General features: G+C 37.2%; 1 protein-coding gene across 5 annotated transcripts; it reads left to right on the top strand.

Moving 5' to 3' along the window:
* Nucleotides 1–4,998: 4,998 nt before the first annotated feature.
* Nucleotides 4,999–8,036, top strand: LOC128016283 (uncharacterized). Of its 5 annotated transcripts, none has more exons than XR_008184125.1 (3): nucleotides 4,999–7,268; nucleotides 7,428–7,486; nucleotides 7,597–8,036. XR_008184125.1 is itself a non-coding variant. In XM_052600780.1 (3 exons), the coding sequence occupies exons 1-2, from the start codon at nucleotides 5,272–5,274 to the stop codon at nucleotides 7,438–7,440; spliced, it is 639 nt and encodes a 212-aa protein (XP_052456740.1). In that variant the 5' UTR covers nucleotides 4,999–5,271; the 3' UTR covers nucleotides 7,441–7,486; nucleotides 7,597–8,036. The 5 variants fall into 5 exon arrangements, 2 of the variants coding, with proteins under 2 accessions (XP_052456740.1, XP_052456739.1); XM_052600780.1 differs by having other exon boundaries at nucleotides 4,999–5,897; XR_008184123.1 differs by having other exon boundaries at nucleotides 7,428–8,036.
* Nucleotides 8,037–27,469: the final 19,433 nt, after the last annotated feature.

The raw sequence follows: 27,469 nt of genomic DNA, 5'->3' as shown, positions 1-27,469 counted from the left end.
GAACATTTATTTATATTTCAAAGAGAATAATTGCCAATGTTCTGAGAACATTCCCTTTTAGCTGTTAGCCGTTTAGCTGTTAGCCGAGTAACATGCAGAAATTACTTTTTTTGATTAAATCACTGATTTAAAAAGAATTGGTTAAGTGAACGATTCAATGATTGATTCCTAAAAACTTCACCGGCTAGTAACACACAAGCGCAGATGAACAAATTGGAGTTCTGAAACTATAGGTAATTTCAGTGAAAATGTGTAGACAAAAAATGCCGAACGTCAATTGTCAATAGTTTAGTGATGTAGTAAGTTCACACAGGGACTGTGTTCATTCAAAGCAGATTTTCAGCATTTCTGTTGCTCAATGCAGTGAAATAGAATTTGAATCTAATCACTGCATGAAACTTCAGATCATGTGAATTACTACTGACATAAAAAAACTCACCTAATAATAGTAAATGTGACTGCACTAAGGTAAATTGACTTCCAATGCAAATGTATTACAGTACACACATTGTTTAACCTTGTATTGAACATTACGTTTTCTTCTATTTTATTCAGAAGGAGGTCAAAATAGCAGCTATTTTGAAATTGGTTATTTCTTATTTAGAAACACCTGAAACCTGAGCACGAGAAGCCCATTCAAGCAAGCATTATACCACACCCTTATTTCAAGATGGACAGGATCACTTGTAATTCCTATTATATACAGTGTTTCCTTTATTTTAAGTGTACTCCAAGCATAATATCTGTTTTTACAGTTCCAGCTTCCTGTCATCACAATCTCCTGTAGGGCAGAAATTGAAACTCAAGCACAATGTGCAGCAGAGGGTATCCCCTGTGAGCCAAGCCTTTCTAATCTCATTTGAGAGACACTGGGAGGTTTATAGGCCCTTCTTCATCATAACCCTCACACAAAGGTAACGGCAGCGAGGCCAGAAATATGATGAATGCCAGAGTAAAATGTGGAGCTACAGAGGGGAAAAGAAGAGACGTAAAAAGAAAGAGTTGCCCCAGCAGGCTGGTTAAATTCTCAGTGCAGAATTAAATAAGCCTAATTATGAGAAATCTTTTCTCTGCCACTGTGCTTAAGAATTATGAACATATGTATTTATAGCATGACTGGCCTCTTAATGTATTTCTCTTCAGGGTGTCCACAATCCCTCATCCTACAAACCTCACTGAATTAAGGAACAGGCCACCTAAACATGACAATTTTATTTCATCCACATGTTCTTTCAAACCCACACAAAAGTTTCTTTATTTTATGGAACACATAGGTGGTAATGATTGTGTTTTTGTAATTAACAATTTAATTGTAATAAATAAAGGACAATAAAGAGATTAACTACTAGCAACCTGACAATATGTAAATTTTCAAAAAAAATATGATATACATCGCTGCAGGTACAAACTGAAATGACAAAAAAAAAAAAAAAACATTGAAAAAGCTAATTGATTAATCAATGTTAATTTATCTAGATAAATCAAAACATTATCTAACACCAGTGAATCAATAAAAATACATCAGGATGCACCACAAAACCCTTTATAGAGTAGAAATAGCTACTTAAAGGTTAATTAATCAATTAATCAAATCAATTAATGTCTTGTGTTATAAACAAATCCACCATTAAAGCTTTTTAACTTCTTGCCAAAACACCAGTCCATAATCTATAATAACGCTTCCTCCAGTGGAAAGAGTCCATTTCCTGTTGTCTTTCCACATCAAAATCCACCAACATATTTGTTTATAATTGTTTTGGTACTGTTTTCATTGTAAACAATGCTTGATCTGTACATATTTTCCTCATGATTCAGACAAGATGACTTTTTCACTGGAGAAAGCATTATTATAGATTGGGGACTTGTATTTAAGCAATAAGAAATGGTTAAAAATGTTAAAAGTTAAAAATGTCTTAATGTTGACTTTGTTTTTACAAACACACAGCTTTTCCCTTCACAAAATGTTAACTGATGGACTGGAGTCATGTGGATTACTTGTGGATTATTGTGATGTTTTATCAGCTGTTTGCAATCTCATTCTAGCACCACCCATCACTTTATCCCACAGACTAAAAAACAACCCACTGCAACAGTGTGAAATTGGCCCAGTTCTGCGGGAAAACTGTGGACTTGGCAACATTGTCCGAGGGCCCATCTGAAGCCCCCTAGTTGGCCGTGCCACTTTTTTGAGATCCACTGCTGTTGTCTCTTCTGAGGTTGAATTTCAGATGTAAAATCTAAGTATAAGTAGAGATAGGCTTAAAGTTTATGCTAATGCATTTTAGCGTTTTATCCTTTTTAGCCCTAAACTACACTATATCCGAAAAAAATACAGAATCAGGAAACTTCACCTGGAAGCTGCAGTAATTAGTACCTGCAAGTATGTATTTTAGGTTTAGCAAAAATGCTTTTACTGTTTAATGTTTTTTTAAACTAATTGTGATAGACATTATATTATTCATTCATAATAATTGTAAGTCATAATATTGATATTAACCCATGGCCGTCGACTACCCAAATATAACAAATCGCTACAGTAATGAAACTTTGGTATACCAAAGTATATGAACTAACCACTTCAGTTCTTGGAATGACGAGAAAATCTATGGTGGTGGTTATCTGAAGTGAAATATAAAGTGTCCATCCCGCTCTCCAACCCTCCTCTCAACACAACCTCCACTTTCAGGAAGACAAATGTCCACCAGCCTTATCAGTCCATCCATCTCGATTTCTCTCTCAGCAGTGTGTGGGAGAATGACTCACACTAGTTGATCGATGCGAGCTGGGTCAGTTCAATCCTTGTGGCAATATGGCTCACCCGCTGCAACGGCTCACTGATTTACACTGCGGGGGTGACAACTGGGGCACAGCAGAGATATGATGCCAAACAGCAGATTATTTTAACAAAAATTACTTGAAGGTCTTATATAATGATAAGGTTTTAGCTGATTTTATTAAATTAGGACATTTATTTAATGAAATCTGAGTATGTTCTGGTTAATTTCATACAACCTCAGGATGAGGCTTATATATCCCTAGGGGTTTTTATTCATTATTGCTACTATTATTTTTATTATTATTGTTGTTTTTCTGATTAAGATATCTGTGGGAGATGCCAGTCATGACAGAATTTTATAATTTACAGAGACTATTGCTACAAGTGACTGCCGAATGATTCATGTCCAGAGATTGATTTTAAAATAATCAGGTTTTTGCTCAAGTGCACTTCAGTGAATATGTGAAAGTCAAATTTTATACCAAGGGGAAAAAAAGAAAAAAACCTTAAGCATTTTTGGTATCTGTCGGCTTATGATTCTTCATGGGGAATTAAGACGTACTGTGCAGTTTAAACCCAAATCTTTGGAAAAACTTTATTTTTTAAACTTTGCTAAAATTATCCTACTGCTTTATGAAATCCAAAGTCCTAAATTAAATATATTTGTGACCCTTGACCAAAAAAGTGTAAATTTTTCGACATTGAGATTTATAAATCATCTGAAAGATGAATAAATAAGCTTTTCAATCAATTGATGTATGGTTTATTAGGATATCTGGAATCTGAGGGTGCAAAAAAATCTAAATACTGAGAAAATCATCTTTTAAGTTGTTCAAATGAATTCTTAGCAATACATATTACAAATGAAATATTAAGTTTTGATATATTAATGGTAGGAAATTTGCAAAATATCTCCATGGAACATGATCTTTCCTAATATTCTAATGATTTTTGCCATAAAATAAAAATCGATCATTTTGAACCATACCATGTTTTTTGGGCTATTGCTAAAAATATACACCAGTGACTTAAGACTTTTGTGGTCCAGGGTCAAATCTGCTTCAGTTAGCTAATACTTTCTCAAAGACATATGTATCTTTATCAGAAAGCAGTAGAACAAAACAAGAACAGATGGCATAGTCAAAGGCCCCTGCCGTTCGCTTTGTGGACTGAAATTGAAATTGTGTCCAATATCTTTCTCTGTCATGCTCTTTACTGAAAATGCTAAGCCAGATGGCCATTACTTCCTAATGCCTCATGGGTGTGTGCATAAAAAAGTCAGAAACCCCTGTGAGCCACATGATCATTGTTATTTGATAGGCTATACAGTGCAATATTCTGGATGAGTATGTTATGTGTTTTGGATGCTTGTTTAGTGACTTTAGATTAGTTTATAGTATAGTTTGTAGATTTCACAAAGAGACAATATATGTCATTTATGATAGATGTGGCAATCACTGAAAGTTGCAAGTTTGAGTTTTGTTTTACTTGAAATTTTACAACTAACTTAATTGCAGTACTAATCTACACAAAAACACACACCAGCTTTAAATGCATGAACTTCACATGGCTAAATATTAGAAAATGTGTACAACTTGTACACACTAATTAATTCATGAAACTATATGAAAACAGGGCCTCATGTTTGAATTCATGAGTTGACAAACATTACACAGATTGCATGTCCTCTCTTGTCTAATGAGAATAAATGCAAATGGATTTTTGATCTGGCCACTGTCTGCCTCTCAGCTTGGATATCCTGTGTCTGTAACATTGATATTTTTATGGCTGTGCTCCAAGTTCCCACATACCCATAAGAATAAAAATGGTGACGGGATGGGGTAAACCGCAGTGAAGGGTGTATTACAGGAAGGAGTTTGCTTTTCCTTCTTCTCATTGAATTTGCCTGATGCTTAGGAGAGGATGTGTGTGTGAGAGAGAGAGAGAGAGAGAGATTGCAGGCAGAATAATGCATGTCATCTGCCACCGTGATCTCATTTGTATTTTAAGTTATGTAAAGTGATCATGTATGTTATGGATACTAAATAATATCAATGTATTGTGCTGTCGGGGACCAGACAAGCCCGGTCCCATCCATCATACAATGATCACGTTCACCTGAATACTAATCACCCGCACCTATTCACCATCAGAAACCTCATCACAGAACAGTATAAATCACTCACCACAGCCCCAGTTCAGTGTCAAGCCTCCAACAGGAATGGACCATCGAATGCTGTCGCCTGATCAACCAATGCACCGCAGATTCTATGACGTAGCGTATACTCACCTTTGAAACACTAACCACTAACAGTGGCCTTGACATATCTGCATAAGACTTACTCACCTGCTTTCACCCTGCACTGAGTGATCTGCACCTAAAACACTGACTACTTACCCTGCACTTCCAGTCTTGTAAATAAAGTACTGTGCATTGGATTCACTTACCTCTGGCTCTCGTCTATACCCTGACAGAAGGCTTGACCTACACAGCAATGAATCCGGCACAGTGTGAAGACAGTGCTTCCACAAACCCTGCTCCCATGCTGGTGTATGTCACAAACACCGTCTCTCGACCAGCGTCCTTCTCTGGCCGGGTGGAGGACTTAAACGGGTGTCTGCTGCAATGCACGCTCACGCTCGAACAACGCGCTCATCAATATCCCACGGAAAGATGCAAGATCTCATTCATAATCCAGCAGCTTTCCGGGGCAGCATTACTATGGGCCGAGGCACTGTGGTTCCAGGAAACAGGAATTGCCTCATCCGTACAAAGTTTCATAAGTAATTTCAAGGAAGTGTTTGGACGCCCTGTTAGTGATTCCTCTGAACCTATGTCTTACTGCAGAAATGAGGGCCATTGTTTACGACTCTGCCCGTCTCATCCTCCCCAATTAATGTTGAGTTCAGTCCATCATCACCCTTCTGTTTCAACCCTGTTAACCGTAAGAGTAACTCTGAAGTCTCAAGAATTCAATGTTGCAGCCACGGCCATCATGGATTCCAGTTCAGCAGGCAACTTTATCTCAGGAAACCTTGTCAGAACACTCAGGCTACAAAGGACCCGCACCTCCAAGCCATACTCCATCCATGCAGTGACTGGTGAAATCATCAACAAGGGGTATGTAACCTTTCAAATAACACCAACCACCCTCTGTGTTGAAAGTATTCATAAAGAGTTGTTTGCCCCGTTCGTTCTTGAAAATAGCCAAGACGAGGCAATTCTGGGCCGTCCCTGGCTCATTCAACACCAACCCACGATAAGCTGGGAAACTGGGAAAATTTTGAACTGGGGCTTCAACTGCATCACCACTAGCCTAACACCCTCCACCCAACCTGAACCTGTGTCCGTTAGTTCCACATCCATTGAAAGCCCCAAAGAAAATCTGTCCATCCAAGTTCCATCCTCCCGTGAACAACTCCATAATTCCCATATATTCACCAAACGGGACCTCAGAAGTGCATGGAAGGAGTCAGGATGGATGACCGTAAGACCCAAGCCATTACCTCGTGGCCCACTCACAAGTCAATCAAAAACTCACAGAGATTCCTGGGTTTTGAAAACTTTTACAGTCAATTCATAAACAAGTACAGCATGATAACAGCCCCGTTAACATCACTCCTGAAAGGGAAAAACCGAAGACCCTCCACTGGAACCCTGAAGCTGAACATGATTTCCAAACACTCAAAACCCACCTTGATCACTGCTCTGCTACTCCAGCATCCAGATCCCGAGAAAAAAGTCATTGTAGAAGTGGACACTTCAACGACAGGTGTCGGGGCTAATCTGTCACAGTACCCTGAAAATTCATCCAAACCCATGCCTTGTGCCTTCTTTTCCTGAAAGTTATCACCCACTGAAAGAAACTATGACATTGGCCACTGACTGGAAGGGGCCAGACATCCATTTCTCGTCCTTACTGACCATAAGAACCTCCAGTTTTAATTTCCAAATAGCCTACCATCCAGGATCAAAGAACATGAGAGCAGATACTCTGTCCCACCTCCACGCTCCCGAGGAAACTTTAGAAAGTCCCGAGCCCATTTTACCCACCAAGTTATTTGTCAATCCCATCCAGTGGGACCTCGACAAACAGATCTGTGAGCTATCACAAGACTTGCCCATTCCTCCAAAATGTCCCGCAAATAAGATCTTTGTACCTGAAGGTCTCCGCAATTCTCTCATCTCCTCCGCTCACTCCATTGGAACAGGTCACCCCGGTGTCAACAAAACATGCTTCACAATTCGACAAAAATCCTGATGGCCAGGAATGCTGAACGATATCAAGATGTTTATTCAGGGGTGCACACTCTGTGCCATAAGCAAGGTAACACACCTCCATCCTTGGAATCAGGCACGCCACTACCTTCAACAGGCAATAAACTGCCACCGGCTATCTGCTGATGCTCACCTGTCGCCAAGCTCCCACTTACCAACCTGGACAATTGGTATCGCTCTCCAACCGTGACATTCAAATGAAGCAACCCTGCCGTAAGCTAAGTCCAAAGTACATCAGTCCCTTCCCAATTGAAGAAGAAATCAATCCAGTCACTTACCGACTTCGCTTACCTGCCCAGTATTGGATACACCCCACATTTCATGTCTCCCTATTAAAACCCCATTACTCACCTGTTTCTGTTTCTTCTGTAGACCCGGTCCCTGATGAAAACCCCCCGGTACCACCCGTAGAAGCCGAGCACATCTACACGGTAAAGGAGATCCTGGACTCCCGACGTCGTGTCAGGGACCAGTCAAGCCATCCATCTCACAATGATCATGTTCACCTGAATACTAATCACCCGTACCTGTTCACCATCAGCAACCTCATCACAGAACAGTAGAAATCATTCACCACAGCCCCAGTTCAGCGTCAAGCCTCCAACAGGAACGGACCATCGAATGGTGTCTCTTGATCAGCCGATGCACCGCAGATTCTATGACGTAACGTATACTCACCTTTGAAATACTAACTTCTGTGTCATTATTCTACTACCTCCAGGATTCCTAAACACTATCATGTGGCCTGAAATCCAGCGATTTCCCCGAGTCTCCTGTGCTTTCTTCGAGCTTGCTTGATAGCCTCCATTTCTGAGAGTGAATTGTGAAAGAGACAAGTATTAGCGAACTGTGCTTGAATTCGGCTTTGACATATCTGCAAAAGACTTACTCATCTGCTTTCACCCCGCACTGAGTGATCTGCACCGAACCTGCACCTAAAACACTGTCTACTTACCCTGCACTTCCAATCTTGTAGATAAAGTACTGTGCATTGGATTAACTTACCTCTGGCTCTCATCTATGCTCTGACATGTGCAGCATTTACAACAGACGTAGCATTCTGTTTACACGTGATATTTACCAACCTCACATCACATGACATGTCATATTTCGTATCAAACTTGCTCATCACTGACACTGTTGTCTCCTTGATATACAAGTGCACTAAACCCCAATATAATACATTAAATAAAAGTTTTTGTATTTTTTATTGCAAAGTAAATATTAAAACCAATATTTCACTCCTTGTTTAGACTATCATAGTTAGCTTATCCTAATGTACACTTAAAAAAATATATAAGAAATGAAAATTTGCTGAAAATTCACTTATTCCCAGGCCATCCAAACAAATTTGGAGAAATTTTCTCCATCACTATCACTTGTTCACCGATCAGTGAATGGGTGCTGTAAGAATGAGAGTCCAAACAGTTGATAAAAACATCACAATAATTCAAACAACTCCAGTCCATCAATTAATGTATTGTGAAGTTAAAAGCTGTGTGTTTGTAAGAAAAAAAAAATCCATCATTAAGGTGTTTTAACTTTAAAAAAATCGCTTATGGCCAAAATATGAGTCTATAATCCATACTTCCTCCAGTGAAACAGTACATCACCTGTTGTTCTCTCACATCAAAATACACTAATATATTTGATATATGATATGTTTTTATTATTATTATTATTATTATTATTATTATTATTATTATTATTATTATTATTATTATTATTATTATTATTATTATTATTGTAAACAATCGATCTGTGCATATTTCTTTCCTGAGTCAGACAGGATTACTTTTTCAGTGGAGGATGAATGAAGTATTATGAATATTTTTGGATGAATTATACCTTTAAGATTGAAAGTCTAGGACAAGGGTTAATTAATTAAACATATACATGAGGTATATGGGAAAGTAGTAAATATAAATGTTGATGCCATTGTAAAATGTTTCTAAGAAATAACATAAAGGGAGGAAAAAATCTTCAATTTTAAATCAACCCCTGGAATATAAAAGTGTGTGAAGTTAAAGAAATACTTCACATACATATCCAATGGCAACTTGCCAAAACTGATTTGGAATCCCCTAAATGAACGGTAATTTATTTACCATTATAACATCAAATTAGATAAATATATTAATGGAATATCTGATGGCATTACATATATTTTGAGTATTATTAAATTATTTAAAACAAGTATTATAAATACAATAATAGAGTAACAATACCTTGTCAAATTCAATATTCTGCAAACCTTGTCTGCATTATAGGAAATCCTTACAAGAGGCATCAGAGGTCGTGATAAACATTTCATGTTAATGGCATCATGGAGGATCACTGTCTGGAGGATCTTAGCAGGGCAGAAACAGATGCTGTGTTTACTCTGACTGTATGTTGTGGGATTACAGAACAGGCATGAGGCAGACGTTACAAATTCAATTCAAATCCTTCCTAACACCTTTAAAGAGATTTGCGAGGCAGCCGTAAGGCTAAGAAGCTCCATGCATATTTCCTGTTGGTCTTTGGAGGACACACAGATACAATGGAAAAAGCTGAAACAGTTGGGGCTGTTTCTTCCTGTCCTGACCATGAAAACCTTGACTCCATATAAATATAAATATTTTGTTCAGCTGGTTTTGCTCGTAGGATCAGGATTTAACTAGTAGTTGGCTGTTTAGCATGGCCCTGTTAGCCCATGATGGTAGATGTTGTAACCACACTCTTAAAAATAAATGTTCTTTATTGGCAGATATGGTTCCATGAAGAACCATAGATTATTAAAATTGATGCATTAGAATACATTTGGAACATTTCTTTTTAATAGTGTACATGGTCTGGCTGCCAAAAGCTTCCTTCTTCATTGAATATATCTTAAATATATGTAGTATGTATATATTTATTTTTTATTATTGTTATTATGTTATTAAACGTGTAATAAGGAGTGTTAAAGATAAATGTTTGGGAATAGGTAACATGTTCTTCTAATTGTATTACAATTCAGGAAACTATAAAGACCACTGATCTCCATTTCTATGACATCCTTTTCCTCTGGCATCCTATTATATATAATATTAATAACTTTATTAATTAAGCAGTCTGGGGGGAATTTAAAGCTTGAGCAAAAGCACATGCTGAAGTGCTTCACCATGGAGAATGACCCACATTTATTTACCTTCATCTCACTGAGGGATTATACAAATATATGAACTCTGCAAGTGCACAATAAAACATAATATTAAACATAACTATACTATCACATAGATAAACCTACAATTATAACAATAACAAATATTTATGCATTTATAATCAAATGATTTTTACATGTATAACCATAAAAAATGTATACAGTTAAAAATGGGCTATACTTACAGTAGAGTGATGCATATTAAATGCCCCGAGTCTAAAAACGTACTGGCATTTACATATTTTGATGGTTAAGGAGGATTTGTGAGCCACTTTAATAATCAGCGCACCTGTCATCCTGCTCTGTAACCTCTGTTTCTGTGGAAACCCTGAAATGATCTTAGGAGAAAATCAGTGAGTCGTACATTAGCATCCTCTTGTTACAATTCTTGGGAGATCACAAACAAACAGATGTGGTGATTGCAAGGATTTACAATAAATTATTCTGAAAGGCAGATCCGTACGAAATAACTTCACGGTTTTGATGTCTCGACATGAATATTTAAGCAGAATGATCTGTGATGTCAGAGGAAATTTGGTATGTAACAGGATTAATGAGATTCTGGAGGTTGTTTGAAGCAGGGGCGTTGTCTGGAGGCTCAAGGGAGAACAGAACGGATTATTTATTCTGGTTTCTTTTCAGGTACTCATCAAATGTTGCTACTTATTCATGAGACTAAAAGCAACTGTGACTGATTACTAGATTATATTTCAGTTTACAAATGCTGCCCCCGAACAATGATGAGTTGCCATGGGGGGAAAAAAGAGTCAAACATAGGACTTTGGCAGCAAAATGTAGCTTTCTTTCCACACTTTCCATGGATAATGTAAATATCAAGTTGCAAAATAGTGGCAGAGTTAATAGAAACATCATGTGGGAAAACAGAAATGGAACAACATATTTCAGTTTGAAAAGGTGTATTGAAATGTCCATATATCATCATTGTAAAATGCTATATATCTTTTATTAATTTATGAGAGCGCATAGCTCATTCAGTGCTGCTTTATGAGAGATATATTTCTCCATAATTTCCCATATGAAGACGAGGATGTGAAAAGGCTGTGGATTACATTCATGATATAAAGTGAAAATTATGAATACTTACTGGGATGAAAATGAATGGCATTTGCATTTGTAACAGAAACAGTTTTTCAAAGAATAGTTACATTAATGCATATCAGCCTTAAGACTGCTTGAAAGAGGAAGCTGAAGTCAAAGAGAGGTGACTAGTGTAGCCCAGTTAAATTCCTTTGAGATCAGAAACGCCACCATGAACCTCAAGATATGAGATATCACTGAGGGTTTGTGCTCAGTTCGCTTTATAAGAATCAAATATTTTATGAGAGAACACAACCTAAATCTATATACTGCTTGGGTGAAGACTTAAGGCTTTCTCTCTGATGGCAAGTTCTGAATGTGTTTTGATACTCACAGATGTAAACAGTCCAGAGTAAATGTTGTGTTCAAGTGTCCATAAATCTTCAGGTGAGGCAAGCGTTATCATGCCATTTTCACGTACTTTTTGGCTTAAGCATTCCTGGGTCAGTACATCTGCCTTGGATTTTTATGCCAAGTGTATGTAAATGCAGATATCGAATATGGGACACATTTAAAGGGATAGGTAAGCTGTTCATCAAAAAAAATCAGGTAGAGTCCAAAATGTGTGAAAATTACTGTGTAAACATGCGCTAGGCGATGTGTTCAAGTGTTGACTTGTGCTTGCATCTCATATCATTTTCAGCATCTCGCACATGACACAGTGTGGCAAAAATACAGAGATTTTAAACAAACAAATCTTCTTCTTTTTTTGCATTGCATTGCATTGAGCATGACTTCATTGCACGTACAATGTTATTGGAGCTCATTAGTATTTGTTCACTTTTTCCAAAAGCATTTTTCCCATTCATAGGGATTTTTTAAAAGTCTTAATTAAACAATTTAGGGCCAATCTCACCAAGAACAATAGCTGTAATGATATATTAGTGTGCACACCAATGCACAATAACAATCTGTTTATTATAAATGTGATTGCAGTTTTTGCCATATAGATGTCATCTGCAATTTTAAACGTTTAAATGCAAGTCAGGTGGATTCTGATCGACCATCAATGTTTTTACCATTCATAATCTGGGGAAAATTTGCTTTGAACATGACTCCAGTGATATCATTCCTCTATGAGATTATCAGTATAGCTGTGATGTGAACTTTCCCATTCACATGGAATTAAAACAGTTATTAAAACTTTTATATTCATTGTTGTCACTATAAATATCCTTATTGGTGTGAGTGGGCCTTTATAAGCCATGAACCAAACCTACCAGCTATGAGATAAATCACAAGACAAAACATTTTGATTTGAAGCACAAAGTTTTTTTTTTTTTTTTTTTTCTGACAAAAAGACAATGGCTACAATGAGGGAAAGAACAACAGTCCAATGAATCATTGCAAATGACCATCAAATTAAAAACAAGATAGAAAAATAAAACCTTTCTCATCAGGGATTCTGTTGAACATGATTAATTAAAAAGTAAGTTAAAATAATGCAGGCTGGTGGCTTTGACTAAAGTACATACCATTTACTAACAACCTTGTAACAGGTTTTTAAGTTATCTCGTTACAAACCAGTTTTCCTATGTAGAAAATGAATGGGTTTTTTACGTTTGGGAACTCAGCTGCTGCACTCTATGGCCACAAAAGGAGCCATTTTAAGAATGTTTGCACAGTTGTATTCCATATAATGAAAGCAATGTTAGCACCAGCTGACATAGAGAAACTCATACATCATTAGGGGGTGAGTAAATAATGGCAGAACATCTGTGTCATGAATTGTAGAATTTGTTGACAAGTCCAGAGTGTCCAGATACTGTACCTCATGCTGTATAGTTTGACCTGTAAATGATCCTTCTTCATGCTGACTAATGTGTCTTGGTAACCGGATTCTTCCCTGACCCAATAAAGAGACAACACAGAGCGATAGAACCCTGATCCCTCGACAAACATCTCTTTTTAGCTTAAGCAGGCTAAAGTGAATCAAATTAAAGGCAAAGGCTATCAAATAATGACTTAATGACTTAATGATGACTTCCTTAAGTCGTGGGATGGAACAGTACACCGTGTTGCTCTAAGATTATTTAATAGGATCTGAGCAGCAAAGCCCAGGAGTAGCAGTTGTAGGTTACAAAAAGAAATTAGGTGGCAGGTACTACAGTTCTGACTCTCTATACTTTAATAATGCAGTCCTGCTACTCCTGCGACACCCTGAATTATTAACATCTGAAGAATGACCTTCCAAAGGCTTGAATATTGTTTTTACTTTGACCCAGAGTGTTTCCATCACTAGCTAAATAATATAATGTTCCCTTTTGCAACAGGAATATTTCTGGGTACTACATTTTTACATTATTTGAAGATACAAAGTGATGTGTGTGCACATGCAAGTGTGTTGTGGGTGGCTGCTAGGACACTGTTATGGGGTTGATAAGGTTTCTGATTGGTATTAGCACAACAGTAGATGATTTCTGGGTTGCTTACTGGCCCAACTCATCTTGAATATCTGGTTTCTAAGATAAGGCTTTGGCATTCCTACAACATTAGTCTGGGGGATTTTATCATCCACAAGTCAAACTGTGTAGTTTAAAGTGCCCAAATTATGCCATTTGGATTATTGCAGTGTCTAATGTAGCTGTATGTGTACGTAAACGATCTGCAAAGTTTTAAAGTCTAAAGTACACAATAAATAAAGTTACTGTCTCCCAAATGAAAGAATCGACTTTGAACATCCCAAATGAGTTGTCAGTAATTTGAATCCCAATGACAGCTACACGTCACAGAACTATGGTAATGGGCGAATTGTTTCTGACACGTGATGGACACGGTAGACCAATCACAACAAACTGGGCCATCTGACCAATCAGAGCACAGTAGGCTCACAGAATGGATGGGTTTATAGAGACTGAATCTTAGAAATGTTTTGAACAAATCATTTGATATTTTTTTTTTTTTTTTTTTGAGAGAACAAAAGCGTTTTTTTGTTTTTTTTTTTTTTTACTTGCATGCATGTAAACCTATTGTAGGAGACTCCCAACACAATATTAGGAAAATTAAAAATGGTATATTAGGACCACTTTATAGGAATCATATGATGTTGCTAAAAAGAACATTATTCTATGTATTTGGTGCAATGAAATGTGTTTATGGCATTTAAGGTTAAAAAAAAAACACATTATTTTCCACATACTGTACATTGTACTGTACAAAGCTCATCGGTCTGAAAAGCGAGGTGTGCTCTGATTGGCCAGCTATCCAGTGCATTGTGATTGGCTGAATGCTTCAAACGTGTGACGGAAATGTTACGCCCCTTGCCATACTGTGATGTGTGTCCCGGTCAGAACACCGGCGTGATAAGAATAACAATAAGTTAAGATAAGGCAATAACAATTAAACCCTTTACAAACGGGGCATTTGTTGCATCCAGTGGGAACCTAATTATGGATTTCAATGACTTATTCTGTGTTTTTACAGGTTGTGTTGCATTGTTCCACATAAACCATGTAACTCTTGCACCCCCAGCTCTGCACATTTTGCATGTCTCTTTTTGTTAATACACTAAATTCAGATAATCAGCTCATTAGAAGTGAGCTCCATGCATGAATGGTCCCTACTCCCTGAGCAGAGGAAATCTGTTGAAATCTGTACTTCACTTCCAAACATTTATAGACTGTGAGTCAGAACAGCCAGCATTGTAGTCTTCTCTCCCAGGATCAGGAAACAGTCCTCCATAAAATGTGCTGCACAAACTCAAATATTTGGGTTGAATTTTACTGGAACAGTGTTGTAAATACACTGAACTTAAAAACTTAACCACTGATTCCTAGTTGCGTCCTCCTTTGGAAGGCCAAGTATTTTTACTTTCACATGAAACGGTGGCAGCGGTCGTGACAACAGTGATTATAAAAGGTTATAATAGGTCTTCTTTCATTGCATGAACATTTGGGCATTTGTTATGGAAATCTTCCCACATCGTGACGTAGGCATGTGGGGACGTGTTTGAATTCGGAGTTTTAGGAGGGCGTGGACAAGTCTTAACTTTTATAAAGAATATCTCTTTGGATTTGAGACTTTAGTCTTTGCAACTTTACAGATCTTCTTTATACGCCAAGAGCTTATAACACTCCAAAGAGAAATGAAAACTTGAAATCGCATCATATGACTCCTTTACATTTTAAATGTAATATGAAAAGACAAAAGATCTCAAAATTATGTGCTGAATATGTAACTGAAATACAAAGGATTTTTTTTTCTCATTACTAAATGCTACAAACAGAAATCATTGTTTCATAGATGTACAAGCAAACCTATTGCCGTACAATGTTCAGTTTAATTTGGTATCCAAGACCAAACCTGCAGCAGTGATGAAAGGATGAGAGCACATCTGACATTAGCAGTGAAAACTGAGGTCACCAAATAATATAGCTCAGAAGAAAGTCATGATCCTCCTGGGGGAGAGGAAATTGAGTCCTAAATGGAGAAGACTTCTTTATGGCACTTATGGTGTCACGAAGTGATGTCAAAGAGGCAGTTAATATGAGACGGGTGAACAGGGCCACTCTAACACACTAATTCAGAATTGATTTGAATTGATTTTCTAGAGATTTTCACAATGAATAATTGTGTTATTGTGTTGTAGTCAGCCACTTCTGGGTCTTAGCAAAACCAGATGAGAACCACCGTTAAGAAAATCTGTAAAAATACTGCCCAACGTACCATGTTCCTATAAAGGCATTTTCTGTATTGTTTTCCACAGATAGTTTACATTATAAATTACATTGCATTGTGTTATGTTTAATTTGTAAATGTCTGTAAACATGCTGGTAATTTTCTAGCAGGACATTATCTGTTGTTATATTGATTTTTTTTTTTTTTTCAGTGGTGCACAAAATGCAACCTTATGTCATTGGGTTGTAGGTCTTTTTACAGGAATTTAATCTAGTTTTTCATAGTGATTTCTCTGACTGGATGAACTTGAACTCAAAGCAACGATTGACTTGTTATTTTCTGTGACTTTTCACTTGTACCTAATTATGCACTTAGTACTGTTAATGTACCTAAATACCTGCTGCTATGGTGTAAATGTGACTGTTTAGCACAAAGGTTAACTCTAAGATAATTATAGTAATTTAAGTATAAAAATGATCATAAATTAACACAATACTCAGACAGAAAAGGCTTAATTAACAAAAGTGAAGCTAAAAATATATATTTTTGTTCTTAGGGGGTCTGTAAATCCCCTGCTGTGGCTAGAATGGACAAGCTAGCTAATTTGTACCTAGAACAAATCAGTGAGTGATGGAAAGCAGCAGGTGTGTGTTTTATTGGAAATTGTTACGGTATGACATTTTAAGAGTACTGACATGTCATCCTAAAAAAAAGTGAATAAAATAAGTTTGCCTGCTTAGTGTGCGACTGATTTGTGACAATGACAACTTCATGTTTCTGTTGTCAATCAAAATGTGTGATCTACCAGTGAAAGCATGAGTGCATATCTTTAGAAAAGGTATATATATATATATATATATATATATATATATATATAAATCACATTTTGGGTACAATTTAAAAATCTTAAGCATACTTTTATTAATCAAGAATGCATTAAATTGATCAAAGTTGGAAGTAAAGACATTTATAATGTCTACATTATATACAATCTCTACAAGATTTCTGTTTCTAAAAAAATTATGTTCTTTACAACTTTCTATTCCTCAAAGAATCCCGAAAAAAAAATAATAATAATAATTTCCACCAAAATAAAATCTCTCTATATATATTATAAAGCAAGAAAAAACAAGCAGTTAAAAGTTTTCAACACTGATAGTAATGAAAAATATTACTATTAATTAAACAACGAGCACCAATTCATCAAATTAGACTGATTTCTGAAGAATCATGTGACACTGAAGACTATTTAATAATAATGAAAATTCAGCTTTACATCACAGAAATAAAGTTCATTTTAAATTATATTAAAATAGAAAAAAAATATTTTAAATTTTAATATTTCACAACATTACTGTTTTACTGTTGATCAACGCAGCCTTGGTGGGTATTAATACACTCAAAAAAAAAAAAAAAAACAACAACAAAAAAAAACAACAACATTATTTTACATATCTAAAACATGTCAAAGTATCTACTGTACTGTCAATTTCCTCTTGGCTTATATTAGTCCTTCAGACTTTTCAAACCTCGTGAGTGCCCTTTGTGCTTTAAAGGTCTCCTAAGCCTGATCTGAGAGATTCCATTATACATCACTAAAATGTGATTTGCACTTCAAAGCACCAGGGAAAGAAAATGAGAGAAAGAGACAGAGAATCTCCCAGACTGGGATCTTATTTAATTAAATCAGAAGAAAAGGGGGAAATCAATTGGAATGAAAAGCCTCTTTCCATGCAACCACAGTCTGTTGGGCACAGAGGCATATGCAGTTGGGCGTCTGGTACTTCACTCATTAAGGATTGCGGCAATACATTGATGAGCTTCTACACCTCTCTGGGCAGTGGAAATAAAAACAGTTCAATGCAGCAATCTACACTCATGGAGAGAACTTTTCTCCTAGTAACATCTACCAATAGAAGCTTTTCCAAATGGATTTCCAATAACATTGCAATTAACACTCGTCACAATAGTTTTAAAGTAAAGCCTGTTTCCTAAACCAGCACACAGACAACTAGCTTTTAGAACTTTTTTATAGAAGCTATCATGTATTGGGAAATAAGGCCACCTCCGCCCCCCACACCCCCACACCGAATCTGAAAGGTCAAGATATTTTGTAGAAACTATTCAGTTTGTCCATAGCTGTCAACCCTCCCGTTTTTTCCGGGTTTCTCACGTATTTAAGGTCTTTTCCCGCTGTCTTCCCGTTTTAGTATTTTCCCGTAAAATATCCCGTAATTTTACACTATGGGTTAACTCAGAACACGCATCTATCTGTGTCTGTGAAGTGGCTTGCACTTGGGTTGCTTGACCTCCAGTACAGCAGGTGGCAGTAGCTTAGGCCACCATCGAAGAAGAAGACAGTTACAGCGGCGCCAGCGGGCGGGAGGAAGAGGGGAAAAGTAGCGGGAAGTGAACTTCGAGAGAGTAGATGAGTGTGATGTGCGATGATGGATTAGGACACCGAATGCCAAAATCACTGAATTAATCGCCAACCAAAATTATGTCGATATTTGAGTAAATGGGAGTCCACCTTCCACTACCTGACAAGCAGCCATGTAGGTCCAAATTATGCCTACTGCAAAATTTGTCGTTGTCGGGAAAAACGACGTTTCTCAGCACGAAATTATTATTAATATTAAATTATTATTAATATTACCTTGTTCATAAATAAATCACTTTTAACATATCAATTGGTCTGTCATTCTTTAATATATATTGTGTAGTTATAAACTCTTTAGACTGTTAATGATTAGTGCTTTTTTTTAAGTTTGTGGATAAGAATCGTGTAAAAAAAAAATCCCTTATTTTGGGGATGGATTCCGGGAAATGTCCCTTATTTTCAATGTTCAATGTTGACAGCTATGAGTTTGTCACTTAAAGCTTTAATAGGGTAGCTGGAATACAGTATATGAGGCGTACCGACAATACTAAGAATGATCACTATACCTTGTGTGAAAATTATGAGCATTTGTAAATTCAAACTCTAATTGTAAAAGGCACATTCAATTTTTTTTCTCTCTCTCTTCTTCTTCTTACAGACCCAAGCAGTTTTGTTTGTTTCTGTGTCTTCAGGGTTGAGGATGCACAGGCACCTTGCCATTGTTTGTTCCCCGAAACCAATGTCTTCATTCATCAAAGTAATGTTATGAGTTCTGAGCCATTAAAGGTCTGGATCAATGTAGCGCATGTTGTTTGGGGATTGTCACAGGATGAATGATGTTCAGACAGGTTAATAACTCGTTTTCAGGAAGCCACGCTTCATCAAGTAACACAATGTTAATACAGAATACCAAATCAAGTCACTGCTTTCAAGCATTATGGGCCATGTTCATGATTCATGCTTCTTGGCTGGACATAAATAAAACAACATTAACCAATGAATCAGAGAGCAGTCAGTCTCATCTGACAGCCGCAGCTTAAGCCCTTGAGCCAAGAGCAGATCTGTCTTTTCCATTTTCCTATGACATTTGCAGTCTGGGAAAACAACCTCGACACCTTATTTAAAACCCCGCCCTCTCAAAAGACCAAGATCAGGCAAGCAAGCAAGTCGAGAAATAACACCCAGGGGACTTATAACATGAACAACCATGTGAACATGCTGAAGGTTCACAGAGACAAAAGAAATTATGCGATTTGAATTTCAAGATTCAAGGTGGATTTACAAGTAATTCACCACATCTGTGTTAGCTTCTGATCAGTTTTTTTTTTTTTAAATATATATTTTCCTTTTTTTCTTCAATGGTGTCATGCCATATGCACATTTGACTGCACAACAGAAGTAATTTCCTCAACATGACTTGAAATGGCTTTGATTTCAATAAACAACCCCGTAGGTGGCAGCAAATTACTGTCTGCGTCACTAGCCAGGTTTCCATCTAAAGTTGCAAGTTTTTGGGATGCAGATGGTGGGATTTATTCACAAAATGTGTTTCCATTTCCCATTATTAGCATTAACCCTTTTTAACCAGGTCAAAAAGTACCTCAAGTGAACCTAAAAACTTTTTTTGCGAATTAAGAAATGTATTTTCTAAATTGTGCATTTCCATTACCCGTTTTTGGCCATGTCCACATGCCCACGTAAACTGAGTTTTTCCTTCTTCAGTTTAAAAAAAAAATATCTGTACGCATGAAAACGCAAATGCGTGCTATAAAGCACTGTCAAGAGCATGCCAAACCAACAGGTGGTGATATAATCTCAACCATAAAGCCATGTTGGCCAATCAGAAGCCTGAAAAAGTTTCCAATAAGCGTTTATAACAGTTCATGCTCCAACATCACAAGCCAGAAAATCTTCACCCTGGCAGGGGTTTTCAGTTGTGAATGTTGCGTATGCACAAAAATCTATTTTTCATGGAGTGAGAAAAGTTCATGATACACATTTACATTAAACAATCCACTTGCTTTAAAACAAGATAAAGACGGATATTCCATAACTTTACAAAGAACATAATTACATAATTTCATTAACAATAAACATAATTTTCCTGTGACATGTTATGTTTTAATGACAGTGAGGAGTGCTATAGGTGCACAATAATTAATCTTTGATCTAAACTACAGATCACGTTATATGAGCAATATTTTATCGGGAACAATGATTGATGATGCACACTTACTGCGATATTATGGCAGACACTGCTGGATTCGGTGGTTGAACGCTCCATTGTCTGGTTTGAATATGAGCAATGATAATAACTTACTGTAAAACCACAGCTGTATGGAGGTGTTAATGTTGTGTGAAGTCATCTCGACAACATTATGAAAAATACCACAATATTTGACGGATATGACTAGTAGGAAACGATAAGATTGACATGTTTCCTTTTTTAAAATACTTTGCCAGTGACGTGCTGATTCAGACAATACATTGCAATAAGTATGAGCCTATATCTGTGTTCACAAAAAAAAAATTAAAAATAGATGTTCATCTTATCAGCAAAACCGCATAAATGTAATTTGTTTTGAATTGTTCATAAAAATAGAAATACTATTTGGCCAATGCAAAAGAATGACATCAACTAAAACATATCTAAGAACTAATTTAAACTATTTAGTTTTTATGGATATTTTCAAATATTTATTATAAAACATAAGGATACTGGCACAAATGGCATTATAATCCGTATCTCATATTTCCTTAATGTGTCGGTGTTTAACAAGGTGTCACATGCATGAGGATTTGCATGGAAATTATGTACAGATGAGATTATGCATGGTAAAACTAGATGTTGTAAGCTCCATATATGGTGATTTCGGGGAGGAGTTGATGGGGAGATGCACATACGCCATAGACTGTATAAAAACATGGACGAAGTTTCCGTGACGTCACCTGTAGACTCCTAAAGAGCGTTTTTGAAGTTTAAGGTGTGCAGAGCGGGGAGTGGCCACAGAGGCGGATCTACGGGCCCCACCTCTGTTGCCACCCCATTATGTCTCGGAGAAGAGAGGTTAATAAGCAGTTAGCAGTGAGTTTAGCGGTAGGTTTGACACCAACTCGAAAAAGTCCATTAGCAGACAGTTAACCCTGCAACAACCACACTGTTACCTTATTTACATCCACAATACTTTGTTGTCTCATCTATTATTATTTTTTTTTTACATATTTGACTACATATTTGACTCCCACTCCATGTAATGTAGTGTAGAGAACAAAAAAAAAATATTATGAAAAATGTCCATGGCCCCCCTACTGAAACCTCATTCCACCCCTTTACAACCACAGGAAAAAATCTCTAGATCCGGCACTGTGTAGCCATCTTGTCAGTGTGTCACCGCACGGCTCTCCCGGATAGTCGAACATGGGCAAAATTAGCTATATAGATCAAAATCATTTTATAAACCAGGCTGTAAACATGTTTTTCTCTGCTGTAAAGATGGCCATTTTAACATGGGGAGTCTTTGGGACTGACTCTCTTTTTCAGTCAGCCTCAAGCGGCCAGTCGATGAATTACAGTTTTAGTCAATTCCTTGTTGGCTTCACGAGAGACAGCGGGAGGTTGCCACTCGACATAGGCACAATCTTTCCCAGACTGGAATTTATAAAGAGATTTTTGTGCAGGTTCTGCCATATGACACAGGCGGTTGCCTTGAGCACCAAAAAAACTAGAGCCGGCCCTGCGTATGTATGGTTTTATAAATTGTAAAACTTTTGTGCATATGCAAAATCTAGCTTTTGTGCCTACATACACTTTTAGGATGAAATGAGAGCCCTGGTGCTGCGTTTGCTTTTGGACGAACGGCCAAACAGCAAAAAGCTGCGGTTTTGAACATAACCGTTTTGACAGTGCATACTGTACTTCAAAACGTGCCTAAAAAACTGGGTGATGAAAACATAGCTAATGAATCATTCCCCCAAACAATTCATTAAGATCTTATTCATTCAGGAACAAAACAATCACCTTTTTCTATATTGGTGTAGCTTGTTGGAACTATTTTTGATGGCACTGAGCAAAAACTGGAAATTACCTGACAATATTGTCCCTGAAAGTTACTCAATATTACCTTCTTGTTTATCATAATGCTGTATCCACCTTATTTTTAATAAGGTGAAAATGTAATGTGTCATTCCAGTTATTTTAGCTGTGCAAAACTACTCGTTATGCTGCTTGAAACTACAAACTGTTATTTTTAGCATTTACCATTTTACTGCATATACACACTGGTTTGTAACGTATACAGTTTTACCGATTTCTGCACAATTTATATTCGTCTCGTACTTCCCTATACAGCGACTAATGAAAAGTACGTCTCGCATGTTCACAAGCAGAATATTTCCGTGTTGAGAAATAAGGTTGATAACAAATATCCCACCAATAGTTTTCTCCAACTAATCTCTTTTAAAGATATTTAAAGAAACCACTAACCCGGGAAACTTGGCAAATCCAGTGTTTATTTCCATTTGCGATGGACTGACAAAGGGATCGACACACAGGAAGTTGCGCCGTCAGTCAAAAAACTAAAATCTTTATATGTATTGAATGTGTTCTTGTGGTGTACTTCATATCTCTTGCAGATAATATAATGTCTATGAAAAAAAAATCTTTGATACATTTAAAATATCGTTTTGCCATGCCGTGTTGTATCCTACACTTATGGTTATAACTAACTAGCCTATATTAATTTAACTATAATGAATTTTAATTTCAGTTTGCACTTAAATAATTTTTAATGTAATAAGTAGCCTATGGGAAAGTGTACTTCAGTTTTTGCTAATTTTGTGTTCAATATGCATCCAACGGTCAGTGATCGGACTCTGGATGGTCCATCATGGGCATCTGGGGTCTGAGGCTTTTATTGTTTGTTTGTTTGCAAGGCCGTCCTTAGGGGAGTGAAACTGGATGACCGTTTGTTTGTTTCACTTTGGGTTTCAGTGCTTCAGTATTTTTTAGGATGCACTACAGAAAAACTTTTTATCAAGTGAGGCCTGAGTTTTAAAATTGTATTGCCTTCCCTGAATATAATAATCCACAGCCTCATTTTTCACTGTTATGAAAAGGTTTGAAAGTGCAGCAGCTCTGTTCATTATCTTGCACTATTCCTCTGCTCATGTAATAGACCAATTAAAACCCTCTAAGCCCTCTCTGCAATTTAGTCTTTTTACAGCTAAAATTGGGGTCAGGCTGTTACCGTGTGACCATTTTATGGTCATTGGCTCTTGCTGGCTGCAGATACCTCTTTGAAGCCGATGGTCAGCAGTAAATTTAATTCCCTTCTGGACCCTTCATGGCAACAGAGTTTTACGTGACTAATTTGAAATCATTTAGTGGAGACATTAATGCAGAATATATGTTTTTAGGTTCAGATGTTTATGATTTGGTCAGTCCTGTTACGCAGAACTCATTTTTCTTTCTCAGTTCAAAATGGTCTGTTGTTGTTAAAATATACATCTGGATAAGTTTCATTACATTTAGTTCTATTTGTTTATTTATTTGCTTTCAGAGTTCCAAAAATGGAGTGCTTATCAGGAAAAAAAGGAAAATATAAAATGAAGATGTACCTTTACATTTTTTTTTACCTAAGGGTACCAACCCAGAAACAGCCCTGTACCTTTTTTTTCCTAAGATTAAATAAATGAAAGTTTCATGTGGAAAACAAAAGCACATCTACTGAGCATCTACTGTAATTAGCATCTAAAATAGATAGGAAAGGCAACAAACGGGAGATATTTAACTCGATTGTCGATAACTCAATCAAATTTCAACTATTTTCATTTTAAAAGAAGAGCTTAATTTTTACCATATTAAATCAATTCTATTTATCCAAAATGTGGATAAATTGTGCAGATTCACTGTGAGGGATGTGCTGGTTTGACCGGTCACAAAGCAGCCCTCCGGTGTTGTCAGTGTAGCCATCTATCCAGACCAGCTGAGAGGAGTGTGACATGCCTCATGTTGCTGTCACAGTCCACACCTGCTGAGAGACACGGAGCTCCAGGCTAAACTGGACTCAGGGAGAGTTTTCCAGAGGAGATCTCTGATTGAGCTGACAAAACCGATCAGCTGAGGTATCCAGTGAGCTTCCAAATAGAGGTTAGCCCAGGGTCGCAGCACTGTCAGAACAGGAACTGAATCTAATGATCTGCAAGGAACCTTAGGGTAGATGGCATATCCAGTTTGACATGAATGAAAACCAGACTGTGTATCTGTTCATTGGGTTGTACTGCTGTGTACCTATTATTTCAAACATTTAAAAGGGCATATCCAATACTTTCCGTTTTTAGGTAAGAAAGTGTATTTTCATGCCTGGGCTATAATTTGTTTTGATGTGCTGTTTTTAATTAATATGTTTACCATTCTGCATTAAAATGGGTGGGTGATAGTGATGGCAATATATATATATATATATATATATATATATATATATATATATATATATATATATATATATATATATATATATATAGGCAGTACAGCTGGTGCACAAACAAGATGGCGCTAGTGTCTATGGCATGCCGTCTGTCTCCATGTTGTCTTCTCAGTTTGTTATTTGCTATTGCTTTGTTTATTTGTATTTGTTGTCGAGATGTCTCAGCCTTGCTCGTTTATGATCGCCAAACACTTTATAATATTAGAACTAATAATGATACCATGTCTGGAAGATATGTGTCAGGATACCACCAGACTGCGGGCCTTCCACCATTCCTGGCAGATATACCGGCGTTTTTACGCCGATCACCATATGTTATTCCTCGCAAGAAGCGTCGAAGACGTCGGGGGAAGCGCGGAGGTGTCCTTGTCAGATTCAAGGCATACCTGGTGTCCATATCTGTGACGTCACATAATGATGGATGTTACGTTCTTGCTGCTCGGCGCTCTGGAAATGAGAGGGAGGTGGCTCCGTCCTGTCTTCCCGACGGTGACTTCCGAGGCCGACCTGTCAACTGTATCTTCTCCTCCTATGTGTGATCGGGTCCGGGTCCGCAGAAGTGGTGTGGATTCTTCGAACCTTCGCCCGCTGAACCGTGCGGCGCTGCCGGCCAGAGAGGATTACACTCTTCGTTTGGCTCTGATAAATGCTAGATCACTAGCTAACAAGACTTTTTTGCTGAATGATTTTTTCACTTCACGAGAGCTGGATTTCATGTTTTTAACAGAAACCTGGCTTAATGCTGGTGAGTTAACCTCTTTCTCCGAACTTCTTCCTCCCCGCTGTGACTTTCTAAGCTCCCCTCGGACCACAGGTAAAGGTGGCGGACTGGCTACTGTATTTAAATCAGTTTTTCACTGTCGGGAGATAGCGGTCGACGGTTGCAACAGTTTTGAATTGCAGCTTTTTGAGACCAGTTTTCCCACGACTGTGTTGTGTGCGGTGGTATATCGACCTCCAAAGTACAATAAGAATTTTATCCAGGACTTTGCAGAATTTGTGGCGGCGATTGCATTGAAATATGATCGTTTTTTAATTATTGGTGATTTTAACATTCATGTGTGCTGCGAATCAAAACCTCTGGTTAAAGATTTTCTCAGTCTAATTGATTCATTTAATCTAACGCAGTCAGTCACTGGTCCGACCAATGAAAAAGGACATACTTTGGACCTTGTGTTGTCCTATGGTTTATGTATTACTCTCAGTGAAATATGTGACACAAGTATTTCAGACCACCTACCTGTTTTATTTACTCTGGTTGTTCCCAATTTTGAGATTTCACCCTGTGCTTCTGCGCAACCCAGTGTGCGAGCAATTAACCCTTTAACTGCTTCACAGTTTTCTAATGTTTTTAAGGATTCACTGTTGTACAATCTTGATGACTGTAATCTCAGTGTAGAAGAATTCACGGCCTTATTTGACTCTACTTGTACTGAGATTTTAGACTCGCTCGCTCCGTTGAGGAAAAAACGTCCCAAAGTTCTTTCAGAACCCTGGTTAAATGACACTACCCGCTCTCTCAGACGTGCCTGCAGAGTAGCTGAGAGAAAGTGGAAAAGAGATAAACTTAAAATCTCGTTCGAAATTATGCAGAACGCATTATGTAAATACCAGAGAGCAGTTAAAGCGGCCAAAACTAAATATTTTTCTGACCTCGTAGCCAGTAACAGCCAGCGGCCTCAGGTTCTTTTTAATGTATTTAATTCTCTCGTTAACCCACGTGATTCAGATTGTACTGTGCCATCTTTAATGTTATGTGAAAACTTTCTGAAACATTTTGTGGACAAAATTGCTGGTCTCAGTTTTCCACCCTTTACAGTTATCAGTAACTCCCCCGGTTTTTCTTTTTGCCCAGCTGTCTTTCAGCTATGGAAGCATATGGGTAGCATTATTCAATTTGGGATGTAATATGCAAAATGACAATGCAATATGTAAAATGGCAATGCATTTCTGTATTTACATTTACATTTTCCAATACATTTGTGCAACGTTTGGTGCAAAATGAAAATTAAATTACATAATTTTCATTTGCCATTTACTACACCAGTTTTAATATGTAAAATGAATATAAATTTTAACGCTTTATAAGTTGCAAAATTAAAATGAAAATGTATTACAGAAATGATTAGATATGTCTAACATGTTAAAGCAAAAACTGTGGCAAAATGATCATTTAAATGCTATTTTTCTTAATTGCATTAACACTCACAGTCAAGACACTTACGATTGCATTTTCATTCGGTGTCCCGCAATAAATGTAGCAAAATTCAGTGTGCACATTGAAAATGCATTCCGAGCCGATCACGTGTCCCCGCCCTCGCGCCACGTCAATCATTGTGTGAACAAGGCGGGGCTTACAGAAGGTCAGAGACTCAAATCTCAAGGAGCGGATTCAAGTGAGACAAGATGGACAAGACAGTTGGACCGTGTATGTTTTGATCATTTCGGTTTATGGCTTCAATATTTCATTCGCACTTGTGGGCAAATAGTTCTGTCCCTTTGGATAACAGTGAAGTGGAAATAAATATAGTTAAATTTATGAAATAAAATTAAATAGGATTTTTTGGGAAGGTAAGTCTGGCCAGTTATACAAGCAACACTAGTCAGACGAGTCTGAAGATCTGAGCTGAATTGGGTGAAACATTTAAGT

The sequence above is a fragment of the Carassius gibelio genome, chromosome A7 (genome assembly GCF_023724105.1).
Source record: "Carassius gibelio isolate Cgi1373 ecotype wild population from Czech Republic chromosome A7, carGib1.2-hapl.c, whole genome shotgun sequence".
In the NCBI taxonomy this organism is placed as follows: domain Eukaryota; kingdom Metazoa; phylum Chordata; class Actinopteri; order Cypriniformes; family Cyprinidae; genus Carassius; species Carassius gibelio.
This window is presented reverse-complemented; position numbering and strand designations above follow the sequence as displayed.

What these genes read in the sequence shown, in the direction of transcription:
- LOC128016283 (XM_052600780.1), top strand. Translation starts at nt 5,272, where the DNA reads ATGAATCCGGCACAGTGTGAAGACAGTGCTTCCACAAACCCTGCTCCC.